The sequence below is a fragment of the Natrix helvetica genome (assembly GCF_964273705.1).
Source record: "Natrix helvetica genome assembly, chromosome: 5".
Taxonomy (NCBI): domain Eukaryota; kingdom Metazoa; phylum Chordata; class Lepidosauria; order Squamata; family Natricidae; genus Natrix; species Natrix helvetica.
This window is the reverse complement of record NC_138551.1, coordinates 10,829,447-10,850,030: the sequence shown is the minus strand read 5'-3', so window position 1 is coordinate 10,850,030 and position 20,584 is coordinate 10,829,447. Positions and strand designations below refer to the sequence as shown.

At 43.0% G+C, this 20,584-nt stretch overlaps 1 protein-coding gene across 1 annotated transcript in view; it reads right to left on the bottom strand.

Annotated features, from left to right (window-relative positions):
* MCCC1 (methylcrotonyl-CoA carboxylase subunit 1) overlaps positions 1-20,584 on the bottom strand; it is a 32,912-nt gene that overhangs the window by 3,628 nt on the left and 8,700 nt on the right. Inside the window, exons 6-17 of the mRNA XM_081954223.1 lie at positions 20,293-20,440; positions 19,344-19,465; positions 17,407-17,518; positions 15,274-15,355; positions 12,906-13,033; positions 8,962-9,145; positions 7,574-7,683; positions 6,347-6,563; positions 5,235-5,321; positions 4,738-4,787; positions 3,193-3,330; positions 764-871 (exon numbers count right to left, since the gene is read on the bottom strand). Of these exons, the coding sequence (XP_081810349.1) occupies positions 764-871; positions 3,193-3,330; positions 4,738-4,787; positions 5,235-5,321; positions 6,347-6,563; positions 7,574-7,683; positions 8,962-9,145; positions 12,906-13,033; positions 15,274-15,355; positions 17,407-17,518; positions 19,344-19,465; positions 20,293-20,440 (1,486 nt within the window). The remainder of the gene's footprint in view (positions 1-763; positions 872-3,192; positions 3,331-4,737; positions 4,788-5,234; positions 5,322-6,346; positions 6,564-7,573; positions 7,684-8,961; positions 9,146-12,905; positions 13,034-15,273; positions 15,356-17,406; positions 17,519-19,343; positions 19,466-20,292; positions 20,441-20,584) is intronic.

The following is a 20,584-nucleotide window of genomic DNA, read 5'->3' as shown; positions in this document are numbered from 1 at the left end:
TGGAGGGCAAAAGAAGAAAGGGATGACAGAGAATGAGGTGGCTGGATGGAGTCACCAAAGCAGTAGGTGTGAGCTTAAATGGACTCCAGAGGTTGGCAGAGGACAGGAAGGCCTGGAGGAACATTGTCCATGGGGTCGCAATGGGTCGGACATGACTCTGCAACTAACAACAATTACATCAATTTAAAGATAATACCAGTTCAATTGTCAGATAGATAGATAGACAGACAGACAGGCAGGCAGGCAGGCAGGCAGGCAGACAGACATTCCTTTGTTCAATTTGTATAGTTGCCCATGTCACCTCTGGGACACTGAGAAGCTCACATAATTATAACCAACAAAAAGAAATCCAAAACTCAGTAAAACACCACCACCCCCTTTAAAATCAAATTAAAAGCCCATTTAAAAACCACAATGACCATTGAGAAAACAAAAAACAGGTTTAAATGAATGTCAGGAATATATCAAGCGCCAAAAGAAACCTCAAACTCAACGCAGTGTTTCCCGACATGAGTTATTTACAGATGCGTGGACTTCAACTCCCAGAAGTCTCTGTGGTGTCCATGTTGGCCTGGGGAATTCTGGGAATTAAACTCCACACACATCTGGAAACTACCCAGGTAGTGAAGTTTGAAATGGTAAGCAGCCTGAAATAAGTATACTAGCCTTTCTGAATCATTCTCATGTCTTCCATACCCATTATTTTTTTAAAAAATGTACTTTAAATTAAAGAAGGTTTCATAAGGCTCCCGTTCAGAGTTACCTTGTCCACTGTCCCTGTCATGGGAGCTACAGCCCCACCGTGACCGCCTCCTGAACTCGTGCTAGTTAAATATTTTGGCACCGGAAGATCAATCTGCTCATGACTTTCCTAGAGAAAACAAAGCCAACCATTTACAACCAAATTCTACATTTACAGCTACTGCGTTTTCCCTAAAATATGACCTACTCCAAAAGTAAGCCCTAGCCTGATTTTGCATGTGAGCCCAATATAAGCCCTACCCTTCCCAAAATAAGCCCTAATTAAGATCCCGCCCACTCCAGGGTGCATGGGTAGAAATTAACCTAGGGTGGGGATGGTGGGGTGGAGCCCCCCTATTACTTATCTTCGGACAGTTGCAGGCGGGCCTCGCACATCTCAACATCTGCCTTGCCACTTCTTTTGCAGCCAGCAAGGATTTCCTGAAGGCCTCTGAGCTCCTTGCCGACTGCAGAAGAAGTTCCTGAAGGCCTCTGACGGCGAAAAGGTGGCCAGGGGCGATGCGTGCAAGTGAGGTAAATCAGTTGACGTCATCCCTCCCCACCCCAAAAATAAAGACTTTTTGGGTGACAAAAAATATATGAGACAGGGTCTTATTTTCGGGGAAACTTGGTATTTAAAGACTAATTAACTCCACAAACTATTTTTAAAAATCTCACTGTCAGGCCTGCAGAGGTTCCTTTAAGAATCTTTGGCCTGCCATACTTTCTTATAATTTCCTATGCTGTTTCATTAGTGTAGTAGTTGGGAGGGGGGGATAGTAAGGAGTGGGATTGTGGAATGTATTGTTTTGATTCTTCCTAGAAGCTCAAGGTCATCTTTTGTCTCCGCACCTCAACACCTGACCGGAAGCAGAGGGGTGTAGATGCCAGCGTGGAAGATGATGATTGGAACATGGGATGAATTGTGGGGTGTGGGGATAGATCATGAACTTTCAATTGAGTGAACCCAAAGGATGTACATTAGAGTTGAAATTTCATAGCATAATGCCAACATGCCTGTCTTATTAAATTGGAGCTTTAAGGATAACCTTGCCTTGGACAATGATTTAATTCTGCATGGTAATTGGAACGCTGACACTCACTACATTTTAATTGGTCACTTCTTAGGATAAAAATAGTAGCCTCTTGTCCTCCAATTGCATTCTAGGACCACTGCCCCCTTCCTTTTATCCATTGATTCACAACTGATAAGTAAAACAATGTAGAAAAATTAATATGAAAATATTTGCCATTCAAATTTGGAATTAGGATTTTAGGTGGCTTTGGGAAGTGTACAAAGGTCTGTAGGAGAAGAGCAAACAAAACTCGTGGGCAAAGTTAAGGGTGCCATCAGCTTAGAGCAGGAGCGAAGGGAAACCCGTGAGCCATGAGCCAGTTTCATCATGCGCTGGCCACGCCTACCCCCGTTTTAGCAAACGGGGAAAAGTCGTTAGGGGAACAGTCACAATACGTCATGTGACAACATGACAACACGAGTTTGACACCCCTGTCTTAGAGTCATTAACGTTGTCACAGGCCATCCAAATCCAGCTCTGTTGTGACCCGCTACCAGAGCTGGTAGCAGAGACAGAGAGCGAGGAGCTTGGGGAGGGACATGGGTCCATCCTGGAGGCTGGAGAAGGCTCGGATGAGGGCTCTGCATCGGAAGCAGAGATGGGGCCAAGGCCGTCTGGCAGTTCTCAGCTGCCTTCGGAGCTAGACAGCAGTGAGGCAGAGGAACAGCTGGAGCCTGTTCCCAGGGTGCGCATGTGCAGAGCTTCCAGAAGAAAAGAACAGCTAAAAAAATCAGGGCCGACTTGGGAGTAATGCTACAGGTGGACGGTGAGTGGCCCCTCCCATCGGAAATAAAAGAGGAGTGAAAGGGGAGCGGGGTTTTTCAGGAAAAAAATCATTTGCTCGTTAATTAGTTCATTTCAGGAATGTAAAGATCTGTCCGTGAATCTCAGAGACTCTGTGCCAAGTCTTCCCTTGCACAGCACTGCGTCTGCCAAAATATTTACATGGCAGCTTTCCAAGCTAGATAAGGTCTGTGGTCATAAATTCACCTTTGAAAGTCTGTTTGCCAGGCCTTTGCTGAATGTGAATGAGAGGAATTCACATTCGTTTAATAAAAGGGATTTTGTCAGGACCAGGAATCTGCTTCATGCTTTTTGAGGAAACCTAGGTCAGAACAAGCTCCCCATAAATTCAGTTGTCTCTTACTAAGTGCAATTAGTGCTGACCATTAGTTGACTAAATTCTTGAGTAATAAGCATGAAATGTGAATTGCAAGTTAACATTTGGTCCTGATCTTTTCTGCAAACTAGCCAGAGTCAGAAATTCTCTATTCCTGATATTTACAGGACTAATAGATTAGAAGTCAATGCTGCTTCTTTAAAGTTAGTTGTCTGTGAATTTTATTCCCCACACAAATAAAACAGAACATATTACCGACGAGAAGAGGTAAATGGCGGTGTCCAGAAGTATTAATTTGGACTGGTGTACAACTCCATTCACTGAACATCTTATATACTCTATGTCGTCATTCTTTGAGAGGCAACCAGAAACATGGAAAAACTGATCTTCTATCTGAAATAAATTTACAAGGGTTTATGTACCATGCCTGAGGAAAATCAGCCTCAGAGGAAAAATCATACTGCTTTCTAAGGAATCTTTTTGAGCGGGAAAAACTAAAAAGAACAAAAAACTGTGTTTCTTAGAAATTAGAACCTTCTCAAGTCCTGATTTCTCTTTCCCTTTCCCTCCTTAAAACTCAAGGGAATATCAAAAATAGCTTATATTGTAGGAGAATCCCACTCAATTTATTTTTAATTGATCTTGGCAGCTCCAATCTAGTCAATCAACATTTTATGTTAAAAACATATCCATCTGTTCGAACTACGTCATAAATTTTCTAATACATTTCAGAAGCTTAGCCTTTCCACAAATCTGTACAAAATTACCCCTTGAGAAACAAACGTTGATCTATTTAAAAAAAAGAAGCGAAGCTTTATAAATCAACATGGAAGAAATGTTTCTCTCTTCATACAATTATCATTGGAAGCTAGCATATTTGCAGGGGTGAGATTCAGCTGGTTCGCACCAGTTCAGACGAACCGAATGTTAATTTTACATCTGGTTCGCCGAACTGGTAGTTGCAAGGACTGGCTGGCCCCGCCCCTCCCACTCCGCCCCTCTTAGGATTCTCCACGCGGTCTGTTCATCATGCCAGGTAGTGCAGGGCCTGCGCGGAGGCTCTGGGATGGTGAAAAACGGGCCTCCCAGAGCCTCCGGAGGGTCTCTGGAGCCTAGGAGAGGCCGTTTTCGCCCTCCTCGAGGCCCGAGGAAAGCATCCAGAGCCTGGGGAGGGCGAAAAACAGGCTTACCAGAAGTACTGGAAGTCCAAATACGGGCCTGTTTCCAGCCTCCGGAGGGCTTCTAGAGCATGGGGGAGGCTGTTTTCAACCTCCTTGAGGCTCAAGGAAAGCCTCTGGAGCCTGGGGAGGGTGAAAATGTACCCCCTCCCGCTGTGGTGCAGGAGGCTGAGTAGGCCACGCCCACCATGGCCACGCCCACCTAGCAGTCAGGCAGAGAACCAGTTGCTAACATTTTTCAATCCCACCCCTGCCTATTTGGATTTAACATAAGCTTTCTCGCTCAAAAGAAATGTGTAGCTGGAAAGCTTAGAAAGGTTTCAAAAAAGGGCAGGACAGAATAAAAAAGTAAAATAAATTCTGGAGATGTCATGTGGGGAAGACATCTCTGCAAACAAGTTGGGTAACTGACATAACATTAATCAATAATGACACTCAATAAAATAGCACAAAATAGTAATGTTATTTCACAGTCACTCAACTGTTTTTCCCTCTTAATTCTGTCCAGAAATGAGACTGTGCCCAATACATTTTTGCCTTTACATTTTTTTACACACTAGAAGGAATGTTCTGAACAGCGCAGGGCTGAAGTTGTTGAATACATTATTATGAAGAGATTTACCTGCATGTCGTAAGATCCATCGTTATTGTACCGTACAGTAATATTCACATCTGTTGTAAAAATAAAGGTTTAAATTAATTCAAGGATTAGGGAAGATTGGAAATCCAACACTAAGTTCATAGTTAACTGGATAAACAGTAAAACTATATCTCATTAATCTCTCCTGCTACCCATTGTCTCTATTTTGTTTGCTGGTTTTGGTATTCATTTATTCATTCACTCACTCATTCATTCATTCATAAAACCTATATGGTCACCCAACTCATAGTACACTAATAAAACTCTAAGTACAAAGGCCCAATAACCATAATCAAACCCAGGAAGTTTTAGATGGGCGGATTTCAATTCCCAGAATTTCCCAGCCAGTTCACAAAATATTCAGCCCAATTGCCCTATCTCTTTTGGCCTTTTTCAGCTGCAAAGTAATGGAGTTCAGATACGTTCATTATCATTTCATAAGCCATTTTCAGTTATTTATTTATTGTTCATTCACTTACTTTTTTCATTATCCAGGAGAATCATGTTTCTAACATAGGGGATATTTATTCTCCTGCCGCTGCTGGATGCAAATGGAGAGAACTTATCTGGAATATTAAATATGTACAGAAAAATATACATACTTAATACACATTTCCGCTGAATTGGACAATGCTAGCAATATTGAAACCTTCTTGCAGTTGGATACATTACTTTGCATAATGCTGCATTAACAGTGGTGGGATTCAACCACTTCACACCTACCGGAGAGAACCAGTTGTTAACTTTCTAAGCAGTTGAGAGAACCGGTTGTTGGAAGAAATCTCATTTTGTTTTTTTTCCCCACTTTACAGGGCTAATCCTGTAAGGAAGGCAGGAAGAAGACATTCTGGTGTTGTTTCTAGCCTCAAATTTATTGCTCTGCTTACAGAAACTGCCTCTCCGGTTAACCCTTATTACATTGTAATAGCTAAGGTGAAGAGCCCATCGACCTGAGTGACGTTGAGTTGGCCACGCCCATCCAGTCACATGACCACCAAGCCACACCTACCCAGCTGGTCATTAGGGCAGAGAACCGGTTGTTAAATTATTTGAATCCCACCAATGTGCACACATAAGCACTATATACACAATTGAACTTCTCAGTTCAAATTTATACTTGTGGGCAACTGTTCAAACTGGAATTTTCCATACAACAAAACTGGGAACAATCTTTTATGCAAATGGCTCAAAGACTCCATCTATGAGAATCCACACTGGATCAGAACACCTGTTAATGAATCAGACTCAAATGCTTGCAAAATAGACTCTGAATCCCACAGCGTACAATCAAATCATGCAGCTTATAAGATTATGTTTGTTCGATGACATTTTGCCGCCACGCCAAGATAATCAAATGAAAAGTAGTTAAACAGGATGCACAAAAACGCCCACAGTTTTTAAAGTATGTGAGTGTTTTTCAACTGTGGATACTTTAAGATACCTGGACTTCAACTCCCAGAATTCCCCAGCCAGCATGAGTTGAAGTCCACACATCTTAAAGTTGCCACGACTGAGAAACATTGATATAGTAAGTAATATGTAAAAGCACCTTTTTCACTAACAAAACAGGAAAAAGCTGCAGCTTCCTTACCTTCTGTCTGGAGTCTAAAGGTATCAGTCACCAGTTTCTCTTTCAGAATGAGGCCAAGAGCTGCCTGGCACAAAGTCACTTTTGAAATTGACCGCTTGGGTGGAAAGAGCTCACTGTGGTGTTGAGGGATAAAATTAGTGTGAACGTTCCCAGCCTCAAACTCTGGATGGGCTGAGAGATTCAGTAAGAAATCCACATTGGTGCTCAGTCCGACAATCTGTCAAGGGAGGAAGAGATGCACCACAAAGGCCAATCAACAACGGGTGCTTTTTGGTCCTAACTAACAAATGAATAAATCTGCAACGATTTATGTAAGATAAATTCATCCATTCAACTTGCATACCGCTATATTGGCAAAGCCTCATGGCCTACTCAGTCACACGTGCCCTAGTCACTTCTTGTCTGGACTATTGCATGGGGCTGCCCTTGAAGAGCATCCTGGAGCGCCAGTTGGTGCAAAAATGCAGCCCGCATGGTTTTGTGCAGACCCCGGTGTGCACATGTATGACCTCTCCTGCAGGAGCTACATTGGCTGCTGATTTGCTTCCGGGTGCAATTCAAGGTGCTGATTGTCACCTTTAAAACCCTTCATGGCTTGGGACCAGGTTATCTGAGGGACTGTCTCTTGTCTACCCGACCCATCAGTGCTGGGAGGCAGGGAATGTTGTGGGTCCCATCCAATGGTGGGTTCCGGATCCCGTTGCAACTGGGACGTGTGTGCGGAAGCGCCGAAGAGCTCAAATACGGGCGGACGGACCCTCCGGAGCACCTTACTGGAACGGTACCTGATGCTCTCGGCAGGCACTGGTATGCCCGTACCTGGGCGTACCGCCTGCAACCCACCACTGGCCCCATCCCCGAGGGAGATACACCTGGTGGGACCTAGAAGAACGGCCTTCTCCGTGGTGGCGCCCTTTCTCTGAAACATTATTCCCACAGAGATTAGATTCCCCCACTCTAATTCTCTTCCGGAAGGCACTGAAGACCTGGTTCTGCCAGTGGGCCTGGGGAACCCAGAGCGGGATGGAGCCCATTAAACGTGTGGTGTGATCTGCTGTCGCCTGAAGACTATCTACAACAGTCTTCCCCTGTAACATTGGGCCTTCTTGGCTGATGATTCTGGGAGTCATAACCTCTAAGGGCCTCATAGCGTCAGAGAGGGGAAATCTGGAAAATGATTTATCAGCTATGCCATTTTAAACACTTACAAGAGAGTTTTACACTTACATTATATTGTTGAAGGCAGTATCTTAATTTCCTTAAAGCAGCTGCGCGATCTTCTGCCCAAACAACTAATTTAGCAATCATTGGATCGTAGTGTATAGAAACCTCATCTCCTAAAATAGAAATATAGGGAAAAATGATTTGCCAGAGCAAATATGAATATTTATATTTCCCATTTTTAAACTGCCCATCTCCCTCGGAAGGAGTCACTGGATTGTCCATGTTGTCACAGTTTAAGACGGTGATGGCTAACCTAACCACCCCTGCACATGCACGCGCAACCTTCACGCTCCCCCCCATGCGTACCCCCCTGCCCATTTTTGGTTTGCAGGTTGGTGCCAGGCGGCTTTCCAGGCCCAAAATAGGGCGTGTGCATTGGGGGGGGGGGGGAGGCTGTACCCCATTTTGGACCTGGAAAGCCTTCTGCAACAACCTGGAAGTCAAAACGAGATGCCACACGAGGACCCAAAATGTAATGCCAATTCATGCTGAATAATTCAATGATTTAATTATTTTAAATAATTTTAAAAATTATTTTAATGTTTGTCATTTGCATCTCATTTTGTCCTTCCTTTGGCATCCTTTCTTTAATGATTCTCTCCCACTATTTCTTGATATTACTGTTAATTCCTGTCCCGTGGCCAGTTGACTCTGGCGAATTGTCCCGTAACTTGTTCACTGTGCCTGCAGCACGTTGGCCGTGGCGAGTTGTTATAGACCAGGGTGTCAAACTCAATTTCTTTGAGGGCTGCATCAGGGTTTGTGTTTGACCAAGCGGGTGCGGGGCAAGAGTGCATGGCCAGGGTGGGGGTGGCCAGCTTGACATCACTCATGTGGCAGCCCGAACGCTCTGCCAGTGAAAACAGGCTCCCAGGCACATTTGCGGCTGTGATGGCCTCCTGCAGCCCTCTGCCAGTTAAAACAGAGCTCGGGAGGGCCACAAAAACGAAGCACAGCGCCCCATTTTCTGCCAGCAAAAATGAAGCACAGCTCCCCTGGGCCCCATTTTTGGCCACGATGACCTCCTGCAGCCCTCTGCCAGCGAAAAGGGATCTCGGGGGAGGGGGAAGAGATCTTGTGGGGGGCTCCGTTTTCACTTGCAGAGGGCTGTAGGAGGGCTACGCATGGCCTTCACAAATTCCATTTCCACTGGCTGAGGCACCACAGGCCAGTCCTTTGCTATTTCTAGATCTGTGGGCCGGATCAAAGCATCTACCAGGCCAGATCCGGCCCGTGGGCCTTGAGTTTGACATCCTATTGTAGGCTCTTGATTTAGTAGCAGGAAACCAACATTGGTCACCCATCGCATGTTCCAAAAAAGGCAACTATCAGCAGGACTTTTAAAACCAGAAGGCATTTCTGCCCATCCTAGTGAGAGGGTTTCATTTTACCTTGTCTTACCCCGGTTTCTATCCTGGTGCAGCTGTCAGCAGGAGGCGTGGACAGATGCAATAAAGGTCCAGCTCCTGGCATGAAGTTATTGTTGGGATCTTCGGCGTAGATCCTAGCTTCAAATGCGTGTCCCTTGAGGACAATCTCTTCCTGAGTCAGAGGAATCTTCTCTCCTGCAGCCACCTGTAAAGAACAGCACTGTTCGTTTTTTTCTGCACGGTCACTTTTTAATTTTTGTTTATTAAATTTATTATGATATCCACAGTATTAAAACATAATTAAAACATTAAAAATAATGATACTAAAAGGATCATAAATAATAATTATTTTATACATATATATATATGCTGGTCTTGTTGTATTTGGGTCTTTTCCCATGAAAGATTGAGATTGTCTTGGCAACGTTTCGACGAGGTCTCACTCGCCATCTTCAGGCTGGTGTTTTCGGCTTAAAGCGTGGTCGGAGCTGCTGTCTTTCTATAAATCTTGGTGTGTGTGTGTACGGAGTGCTGGCTTTGTTTCAGTAAGTGGATTGATTGGCTGTGTGGTTGTATCATGATTGGTAGATTGGTGCTGATTGGTGCTTGATGTATGTCCGTTGTTGTTTTGTGTTGTAACGGCCTGGGTGGTGGGTGGAGCTCGTTTGTTGACTAGGGCTGGTTTCCAGATGTCTGTTAGGCGGAAGGTATCGTCACGCTTATTCATGTTGTGGGGGTGTTTCTCTATTTCGATAGCTTCCATAATCATTCTCTTGTTGAAGTGTTCAGTTTTGGAGATTAATTTGGTTCCTTCAAAATTAATTTCATGTCCTGTAGCTTTAAGGTGCTGGAAAAGGGAGGCAGTTTTTTCTTTTTTTCTTACTGCGTTCTTGTGTTCTGCGATGCGTGCATTTATTCTCCTGTTCGTTCGTCCTTTGTATGTTGCAGGGCAGATTTTGCATGGTATTTCGTAGACACCTTGGTTTTCTAGCTGGATGTTGTCTTTGGGGTTTCTTAAGATGTTGGCTATTTTTTGGTCAGTGTTGAAGGCTGTGTTTGGGGAGAATTTTGCTGATTTTATTTGTGGTGCTTTGATATAAGGGAGGTGGGCGATGCCGTTCTCCTGTTCTCTTTCTTAGTTTTTTGGGGTAGTCTCCCTTTGGATTAGATTAAGAAAAACAATTACCAACCTAATCCAAAGGGAGATTATTAGAAAGACGGCAGCTCCGACCACGCTTTAAGCCGAAAACACCAGACTGAAGATGGTGAGTGAGACCTCGCTGAAACGTTGCCAAGACAATCTCAATCTTATACGGGAAAAGACCCGAATACAACAAGACCAGCATATATGTGTGTGTGTGTGCCTATGTTCCAGTATAACTCTGGAATGCCTCCAACAATTTCAACCAAACTTTGTACACAGGTGACTTATTCTCTGGAAACAAATACTGTGGGGGTAAGACACTCCTAACACCCCTTGGGGTGTGTGTTCTTTTAAGATACAGCCTGTTGTGCCTTAAAATGGCTTCTACTGTACTGCTGTAAAATGGCTTCTACTGTGCAGCACAGTGGAGTTGCCATGATAATGGCATCACAGTACTCCACAAGGGGGCTCCCTCTGGTAAGGGGGAAAATCCAACATTAGAAACTACGCTTGGTCCAGACATTTTCCCCCTATAAATAAACACCCGGGCAATGCCGGGTTATGACCTAGTATGGTAAACAAAGAACGGAACATCACTGAAAGCTTAGCTAATATGAGATCAAGGAATTACAACCTGCAAAATTTGGAGTAAATGCCTAAGGAGATTTTCAGTCATAGTTGTCCCAAAGGTGCTTTTTTTTCAAGAGGCAACTGGACTTTCTTGTTTTTTCTGTTAAAGATGTTTTGCTTCTCCTCCAAGAAGCTGTAGAGCTAAAGAAGCTTCTTGGATGAGAACACAATTAAAGAAAAACCAGAAAGTCCAGTTGCTTCTTGGGGAAAAAAAGTACCTTTAAGATAAAATTTAGAGTAAACTATTAGTGAATAGGAGTGTAAAAATAACTTCAAGAAAATGTATTTGTTCACAGGTCAAGGAAATGAGAAGGTTTCTGGAAAAAAAGCTAATTGATAGTAGCAACCTGCACTAAATTGCTTCCTCTCTGCCCATCATTGAAAGACAGCATTTCTAATAGAACTCGGAATTGAAGGGATCATACAATGAAAGACAGTCAAGCCACAAATGTCTTGCTTGATGCCTAGAGTGTTAAAATATTCATGACTGGGAGAGACATGGGAACAAGGTCAGCCAATGAATAGGCATAGCAAATAAGTCAGCCAATGGGAGCTTAAACAGATCGGAGTCTGTGCACAGAATTGAAACAGAGACTTAAAAAGAAAGCAGTCTGCTGCTCTGAGAAGTCTGTCTGGGCTTGTCTGCTGAAATGAAACTAAATGCTTGTGTTTGCCTGTAACTCTCTTGCCTTGTGTTTACTTGGGAGAACCACCTGTTGGTACATTTATTCATCTATTCTTATGTATATAAAGAAGTTAATCCTGCTGCATCAGTTATCTCTGTGTGCTTTTTCTATTTGAATTTATGCAACAAACTCCGACATAGAGTTCCAAAAAGTTAAAGACAACTCTGTATAAACACCTCACAGCTAAATAGCAATAGCACTTAGAGTTATATACCGCTTCACAGTGCTTCACAGCTCTCTCTAAGCAGTTTACAGAGTCAGCATATTTGCCCCCAACAATCTGGATCCTCATTTTACAACCTCAGAAGGATGGAAGGCTGAGTCAACCTTGAGCCTGGTGAGAATCGAACTCCAGACTGCGGGCAGAGTTAGCCTGCAATACAGCATTTTAACCACTGTGCCAACAGGGCAGTGAGAACTGCTTTGTCTAGGGCAGGGGTGTCAAACTGGCGGCCCGTGGGCTGGATGTGTCTTAATATTGCAGACCGGCTAATATTTCCATCCTTGATCTTCACAATGCAGAACATCACGCACCCCAGGCCTCCCACACAGTGTACTTGTGTGTAAATAAATAATACAATAGCAGAGTTGGAAGGGACCTTGGAGGTCTTCTAGTCCAACCCCCTGCTAGGAAGGAAACCCTATAACATTTCAGACAAATGGCTATTCAACATCTTCTTAAAGACTTCCAGTGTTGTGGCATTCACAACTTCTGGAGGCAAACTGTTCCACTGATTAATTGTTCTAACTGTCAGGAAGTTTCTCCTCAGTTCTAAGTTGCTTCTCTCCTTGATTAGTTTCCACCCATTGCTTCTTGTTCTACCCTCAGGTGCCTTGAAAAATAGTTTGACTCCCTCTTCTTTGTGGCAACCCCTGAGATACTGGAACACTGCTATCACGTCTCCCCTAGTCCTTCTTTCTATTAAACCAAACATACCCAATTCCTGCAATCGTTCTTCATATGTTTTAGTCTCCAGTCCCCTAATTATCTTTGTTGCTCTTCTCTGCACTCTTTCTAGAGTCTCCACATCTTTTCTACATCGTGGTGACCAAAACTGAATGCAGTATTCCAAGTGTGGCATTACCAAGGCATTATAAAGTGGTATTAACCCTTCACGTGATCTTGATTCTATCCCTCTGTTGATGCAGCCTAGAACTGTGTTGGCTTTTTTGGCAGCTGCTGCACACGGCTGGCTCCTATTTAAATGGTTGTCCACTAGGACTCCAAGGTCCCTTTCACAGTTACTACTGTTGAGCAAGGTACCATCTGTACTGTACCTGTGCATTTCGTTTTTGTTGCCTAAATGTAGAAACTTACTCTTTGGTGCACAATGGGGGAGGATGGATATGCAGGGTGCCTCTTTCTGCCTAAGCCAAAAAATCAATGCCCTATCTCCTTCTCGGAGCATTTTGGGGCAGAAAGGATATAATGAATAGCCACAAGTGAAAGAACAATCTTGCTTCTTGAAAATCCAACAGAATTCCTATTCTCTATTACTTCTTACCTTCAGTTGCCATTCCACCAAGTCAGTCCCTGTGATCATCTCAGTAACGGGATGCTCCACCTGCAGCCTGGTATTCATTTCCATGAAATAGAAATTATGTGCACTGTCCATGATAAACTCCACAGTTCCTAAAATATTTAACAAAGGCATAATATACAAAGGTCAGACTATATTAAAACTGCAAATGAATACAATCCCATTATAGCTTCATGGTCCCTGAGATTCACTGACTAAAGTAAGCATCCTCTATGGGGATTCTCAGTCATCCAGGTCATGACTGCCCCAAAGGTGCTTTTCCAAAAGGCAACTGAACTTTCTGGTTTTTCCTTGAAGACGTTTCACTTCTCATCCAAGAAGCTTCTTCGGTTCTGATTGAATGGTAGAGCAGTCATCTGGTCATTGCCACTTCCTCTGAGATAAGCCCTGGAGCGGCCTCAACAATTCTCAAAAAAGAGGGCTAACGGCCAGATGACTGCAAGGAATATAAATCCTTCCATCCTCCACCATTCAGTCAGAACCGAAGAAGCTTCTTGGATGAGAAGCGAAACTTCTTCAAGGGTAAATAAAAGACTTTTGAAAATGCACCTTTGGGATAAAGCAGGCATTATATATCAAACTAATAGTTAAAAATTATTTATATACGTATGTGTAGCTGAGAAATAAAATTGCTGAGGCATTTAACGTAGCTCCTTCAAAAGAAGCCGTAAAAGCTATTAGGTTCCATTGTGGTGTCCTACAGCAGTGTTTCTCAATCTTGGTGGCTTTAGGGATGTGTGGACTTCAACTCCCAGAATTCCCCAGACAACGTGGGGTGTCTTATCTTACAGCAGACCATTGATTTCAATGACTGGTGTTAAAAAAATCAAGATGGCAGCCGTGACAGTGCAGTTGATACTCAGCCTGGTTTTATGTGCATTTATTTACATGCTTTGCTTAGTCTGTTGTGGCTGCCATTTTGTTTTTTTTTTAATTATATCTGGCAGATACCTTTAATTCTTTTTGGGGAAGCTGCTCTATGTGTGAGAGGCTACATTTTTTTTCACAATCGTGGCAACTTTTAAGACATGTGGACTTCTCTTGAAACACTGCCAGAGACCTAATTGCCAATTAGTTTTGCAAGGCCAAACGTAGCACAGAGTCAAAGAGGACTTCTCGGAGGTTGAACCGACTAGATGAACTAATTGCTTCCTGCAAAAGTTCACCTCTGTTTGCTCCTCTTTTATGTCTTATGGGAGGGGCCAATCATAAATAATAAATAATAATAATAGAATAAATTTAATTTGTTAGCCGCTCCCTCTCCAAAAGGACTCGGGGCGGCGTACAATAAAAACCCATACATATATACATATACATACAAATATATATACACATACATACATACACATATACATACACGGAGGAGGTAACAATCGTTGAATACATACAATAGTAGTAATAGAATTAAAATTAACAATTAAAATACCCTCAGTTAAAATTACAAATTTAAAAAGACTGTCAGGAGGAATGGGATAAAACTATGGTTGAGCCAGGCCAGCTAATTGAAAAAGGTGGGTCTTGAGCTTTACACGGAAGGAGCGGAGATCGGAGGTAATCCTGATGTCAAGGGGGAGGTCATTCCACAGGGCTGGGCCCATCACAGAGAAGGCTCTGCTCCTAGGCGTCGCCCCCCGACACTGTTTAGTGGACGGCACCTGGAGAAGTCCCTCTCTGTGCGAGCGGATTGGTCGCAGGGATGTATGGGGCAGGATGCGATCCCGCAGGTAACTAGGTCCTGAGCCATGGAGCGCTTTAAAGATCGTAATCAGAACCTTGAAACGCACCCGATAGACCACAGGAAGCCAGTGCAGCTCGCGCAGGAGAGGTGTTACATGGGAGTATCTGGTGTTCCCCATAATCCCCCGCGCGGCCGCATTCTGGACCAACTGCAGTCTCCGAGTGCATCTCAAGGGAAGCCCCATGTAGAATCCCCATGTAGAATCATCTCCAAGCCTTACTCCCAAGTCGCCCTTTCTTTCTTAATTGTTGTTGCCTTCTGGCAGCTCTGCGGAACAGGCACACACTGTTCTTCTGCCTTGCTGATGTCAGACTCCGGAGGCAGCACATAACTACCAGATGGCCCCGGCCGCCTCTCTGCCTCCGATGCAGAGCCCTCAACAGAGCCTTCCCCAGACTCCAAGACTGGCCCATGTTCCTCCCCAACCTCCTCCCTGTCCGAGTCTGATGCCAGCTCCTCAGGCTGCCGAGGGACTCTTTAAAACCTTGGTGCGTCTTATACTCCAGTGCGTCTTATACTCTGAAAAATACAGTATTGTGGCGGACCACAACAGAACCTGTCTTCAGCATTAAAAGGAAGTAGAGTCTGCAATACCTGCTCCGACATAGTTCACAGCTTTTGCTGCCCTAACAGCGGCCTCTCCAAGCTTTCTTCTCACTTCGGGCTTAATTCCTGGCTAAGAAGGATAGCAATAATATTAGGTTAGGTTCACACGATGCACCAAGACACACCTGCATTTTTACTGACTGCACATTCACATTTGGACAATTGGTGTTAAAAGTTTTTTTCCTTGCAGGTAGTCCTCGACTTATGGTCATCATGGAACCTGCCGATCAGGGCTGTAAGTTGTAATGGTCGTAAAAGAAGTTAATTTTACCCTTTTCTGGCAGTGGTTGTTACGTGAATGCCGCAGTCATTAAGGAAATGCGTGTGGGCATTACGCACACCAAAGATTCACCATGGGCAGCGCAATTTTGCCAAAAACTCAAAAGCAAAAAAGGGAATACACTCCTGGGTTGTATAAACAGAGGCATAGAATCAAGATCACGTGAAGTATTAGTTCAGGGGTGTCCAAACTTGGGAACTTTAAGACTTGTGGACTTCAACTCCCAGAATTCCCCAGCCAGCATGGCTGGCTGGGGAATTCTGGGAGTTGAAGTCCACAAGTCTTAAAGTTCCCAAGTTTGGACACCCCTGTATTAGTTCCACTTTATAAAACCCTAGTAAGACCATACCTGATGCACTGCAACCAATTCTGGTCACCATACTACAGAAAAGATGTTGAGAATTTGGAAAAAAAATCAGAGAAGAGCAACTAAGACGATCAAAGGCCTGGAGGCTAAAACATATGAAGAATGGCTGCAGGATTTGGGTCTGGCTGGTCTAAAGAAAAGAAGAATTAGGGGTGACACGATAGCAGTCTTCCAGTATTTCAGGGGCAAAGAAGAGGAGCCTCAAATTTTTTCTTCTGTGAAACATTACGTCAACTTCTAAAGCATTGCCATGACTATTATCAGGCTGGCATGGAAGGGGAAATTCCATGCATGCCTTCGGTCGGATTCGGATCTCATGTCTACAGCCTAGTTGGAGAATACGAGTTATGACGCAGGACAGAAGGGAGGGTTATACAGGGGTAAAGTTCAAACGCAATTAAGCGAAAGCAGTTTTGGCTCCACAGGAGTCCACGCCAGAATGTCGGTCCTAATAAATGATTGGATTTCTTTTGAACTTTGTCTCGAGGCTCGTAAATTAATTAGGTCGTCTGGGAACTTCACAGAGAGCCAAAACTGCTTTCGCTTAATTAACATTTTCCCAGGTTCACACATTAGTTAAGTGAGTTTTGCCCCCATTTGCCACGACCTTTCTTGCCACAGCTGTTAAGTAAACCACTGCAGTTGTTAAGATAGGGATACGGTTGCTAAATGAATCTGGCTTCTCCATTGGTTTTGCTTGTCAGAAGGTCGCAAAGGGGATCCTACGACTCCAGGAACACTGCAACCGTCATAAATATGAGTCTGTTGCCAAGCATCTACATTTTGATCACATGATCATGGGGATGCTGCAAAAGTTGTAACTGTGAAAAATGGCCATATGTCACACTGGCCACCATATTGGCAGAAAACTTAACATAGGCTGTTACAAAACATCCAAAATACAAATGGGTTGAAAATAACGAGCGTCGCAGTCCTTACCCAAGCTGCTAAGACACCACAAGCATTTAAATGCATGTTAAGAACACGAGAAAGAATTCAGATTTTCAGATTAACAGAGTTGGAAGGGATCTTGTTGGTCATCTAGTCCAACCCTCCACCACCCCCACCCCAAGCAGAAGACCCTACACCATTTCTGACAGATGGACAATTGGACACCTCTTCTTGAAAGCTTCCAGTGATGAAGCTCCCATAACCTCTCAAGGCAAGCTGTCCCACTGGTTGAAAACAAAGCCACTAAAAACTTTCTAGAAAAAGGTAATTCCTTCCATGCTCAGGAGAAAGGAGGAATGGCTACATCACTCATTTGTAAGGAAACTGCACTCTGTTCAATGTGGTTAATAGAGAATTGCACAGTAATATGCTTTGAGAATTTCAGGACCTTGAAAAAGATATTATTTTCTGCAGAAATAGTAGACTGAGACGGCCTTAATAACAAGCATAAAAACAAAAATTACAATAACGCAGCAAACACAATAATCATAGTTATTTGAAGTATCTTTCAAAATCTACTTACCCCTGGAGCTTCCTCAATAATTTTTTGATGTCTTCTCTGTACACTGCAATCTCTTTCAAACAGGTAGACTGCGTTGCCATGCTGGTCTCCAAATACCTGGACTTCTACGTGCCTGTTTCATATTTTAAAGTTTGTAAGTGGGGCCATAATATTGTCCATTGATGCTTATTTTTAATCCCAAATTTTTGAATTAACGTATTAATAAAATCCATCAGGTACTTTGGGGATACTTAACTTTTTTAGATCTAGAAATAAGGCTTATTCGTTTCTCCTATCTGTATTTAATTAAACATATCATGGGAGGAGGGGAGGAGTCTGTACCTCAAAGGTGGCAGGATTTTCCATTTTGCTTTTTGGATGAAAGGATACAATACAATACAATACAATACAATAGTAGAGTTGGAAGGGACCTTGGAGGTCTTCTAGTCCAACCCCCTGCCTAGGCAGGAAACCCTATACCGTTTCAGACAAATAGCTATCCAACATCTTCTTAAAGACTTCCAGTGTTGGGACATTCACAACTTCTGGAGGCAATTTCTGTTCCACTGATTAATTGTTCTCACTGTCAGGAAATTTCTCCTCAGTTTTAAGTTGTTTCTCTCCTTGATTAGTTTCCACCCATTGCTTCTTGTTCTACCCTCAGGTGCCTTGGAGAATAGTTTGACTCCCTCTTCTTTGTGGCAACCCCTGAGATATTGGAACAATGCTATCACGTCTCCCCTAGTCCTTCTTTCTCTTAAGCTAAACATACCCAGTTCCTGCAACCGTTCTTCATATGTTTTAGTCTCCAGTCCCCTAATCATCTTTGTTGCTCTTCTCTGCACAAGATGTGGGACAACTTTCTCTTTTTTTTTCCAACTGTTGTTATGAGTTTTATGGCTCACCTCAGAGATTTCTATGCCAGCCCTTCAAGGAAGGCCAGGTCAAAAAAAAGGCACAAGAAACTACAATTCTACTTTATGAATATTGCTGTAAAAATGGAATCCTGAAAGTCCAAAGACATTTCTTTTTTCTTCCCTTTTATATGAAAGAGAACCAAGGGAGGAAATCCCATGTTTCTTTCTCATGCTTTCCTGTTTTCTTGGGGTAAGCTGCAATGCTTTGTGGGAATGACTTTTGCAGACAGGGCAATGAGATATCATCAAGAGAACAATGAGATAAAAGGCAGCTAAGCCCACAGCAAGAATGTAGGGAGGGCAAGACCTCAGAAGAAACTATTCTTATTTTGCGAGTTGTAAATTGTTCCCAGGGAAAAAGATACTTTCAAACTTGCAAGATTCTATTAATGTAACCTTCAATAAAGTAGAATCGGCTCATCTAGTCATGCAGAGAAGAGCAACAAAGATGATTAGGGGACCAGAGGATAAAACATATGAGGAACAGTTGCAGGAACTGGGTATGTTTAGCTTAAGAGAAAGAAGGACTAGGGGAGACATGATAGCAGTGTTCCAATATCTCAGGGGCTGCCACAAAGGAGAGGAAGTTAATCTAGTCTCCAAAGCACCTGAAGGCAGAAAGAAGCAGCAATGGACGGAAACTCATCAAGGAGAGAACCAGCTTAGAACTAAAGATAAATTTCCTGACAGTTAGAACAATTAATCAGTGGAATGACTTGTCTCCAGAAGTTGTGGGTACTCCAACACTGAAGTTTTAAAAGAAACGATTGGACAGCTTTTTGTCTGAAATGTTATTGGGTTTCTTGCTTGAGCAGGGGGTTGGACTAGAAGACCTCCAAGGTCCCACCCAACTGCATTATTCTGTTTTCCTGTTTCCTGCCTGGTGTTCTTTGTATGGCTGACATAGCTTATGTTCTATAAACAGTTGGTGCATGTTTTCTTCAAGGTCATCTTGTGCTCCTCTACAATGTACTTCCTGCAACCTAGTGGAGCTACTAAAAGGGAGCGATAAAGAGCTGCCAAACAGATTGTTGTGTTTACCTTGGATTGTCAACAAACTTCTCTATCAACATGGCATCATCGTTAAAGGACTTCTTTGCTTCTCTTCGAGCTGATTCCAATTGTTCCTGAAATTCTTTTTCAGTAAATGCTATTCTCATTCCCTAGGGCAAATAAGGGATAAAACTAACATTAGCAAAACAAGGAAATAAATTACTTTGGAAAAAAACAGCAATAAATATTTTCTGTTATATTAATGACAACTTCTTTTACACAATTACTAGCTTAAATTTCTGATTTTCATATATATCACAGAGAATACGTGCATAGATTATATATATTCCTGGTAGACATAAAGAAGATTGATCTGATGCCTGTATTTTTATAAAGATTCTTTTAAGGGTTATGTAGCATTTATCAGAGGGCACTTGAGAGGAGACTGCAACATCAATTCATCTTTGACTTTCTGAACTTATTAAAGATAGAAAGCAACATAAATAAAAACAAAAAACACGGCAATGCAACTTTGCAGTCTACAACTTCATTCCCCCAAGCTTATTGATACTCCAGTGTTGCACATGGGTGTGTTCCTTCACAATGGTCTACACTCAGTTCCCAAATGCCAAGTGTTTTGGATTAGCATCACGTAAACCAAATAAATTACATTTTATGACTGCTTATCCAAGTCCTGCTTATTCAATACATGTATTTAACTATGGTTTACTGCAGGATTTTCCCAACTTGGCAACTTTTAAGGCTTGTGGACTACAACTCCATACTGGCTGAGGAATTCTGGGAGTTGAAGTCCACAAGTTGCCAAGTTGGGAGATTCCCTGGTTTACTGCAAGAAGGGAATCTAGCTAAGATATGAATGTACTGTGAGTGCACAGTTCCTGCACCAACGCAGGTGAAAGGAATTATAGCTTAAGTAGAACTTTATGATGCAACAAAGGGAAGACTGATAGATGAAATCTCATCGAACAGACGCTACCTTGCCTCCACCTCCACGGACAGCTTTGATCATAACTGGGTAGCCGATCCTTCTGGCTTGCTCTTCCAAAAAGCTGTCCGATTGCTCTTCCCCGTGGTAACCTTCCACCACAGGAACTCCCGCCGCAGACATGATGGCCTTAGAAGTACTTCAAGGGAACACGACTTCATGTTCAGTGTCAAAAACAGACTATGCAAAAAAAGCTTTTTCCCTCCCACAACCCACCTCTCTTTCAACTGATGCAATTTCCTTACAGTCTTTAGGACATTTAGAACAACCAATTTTGTTGTAC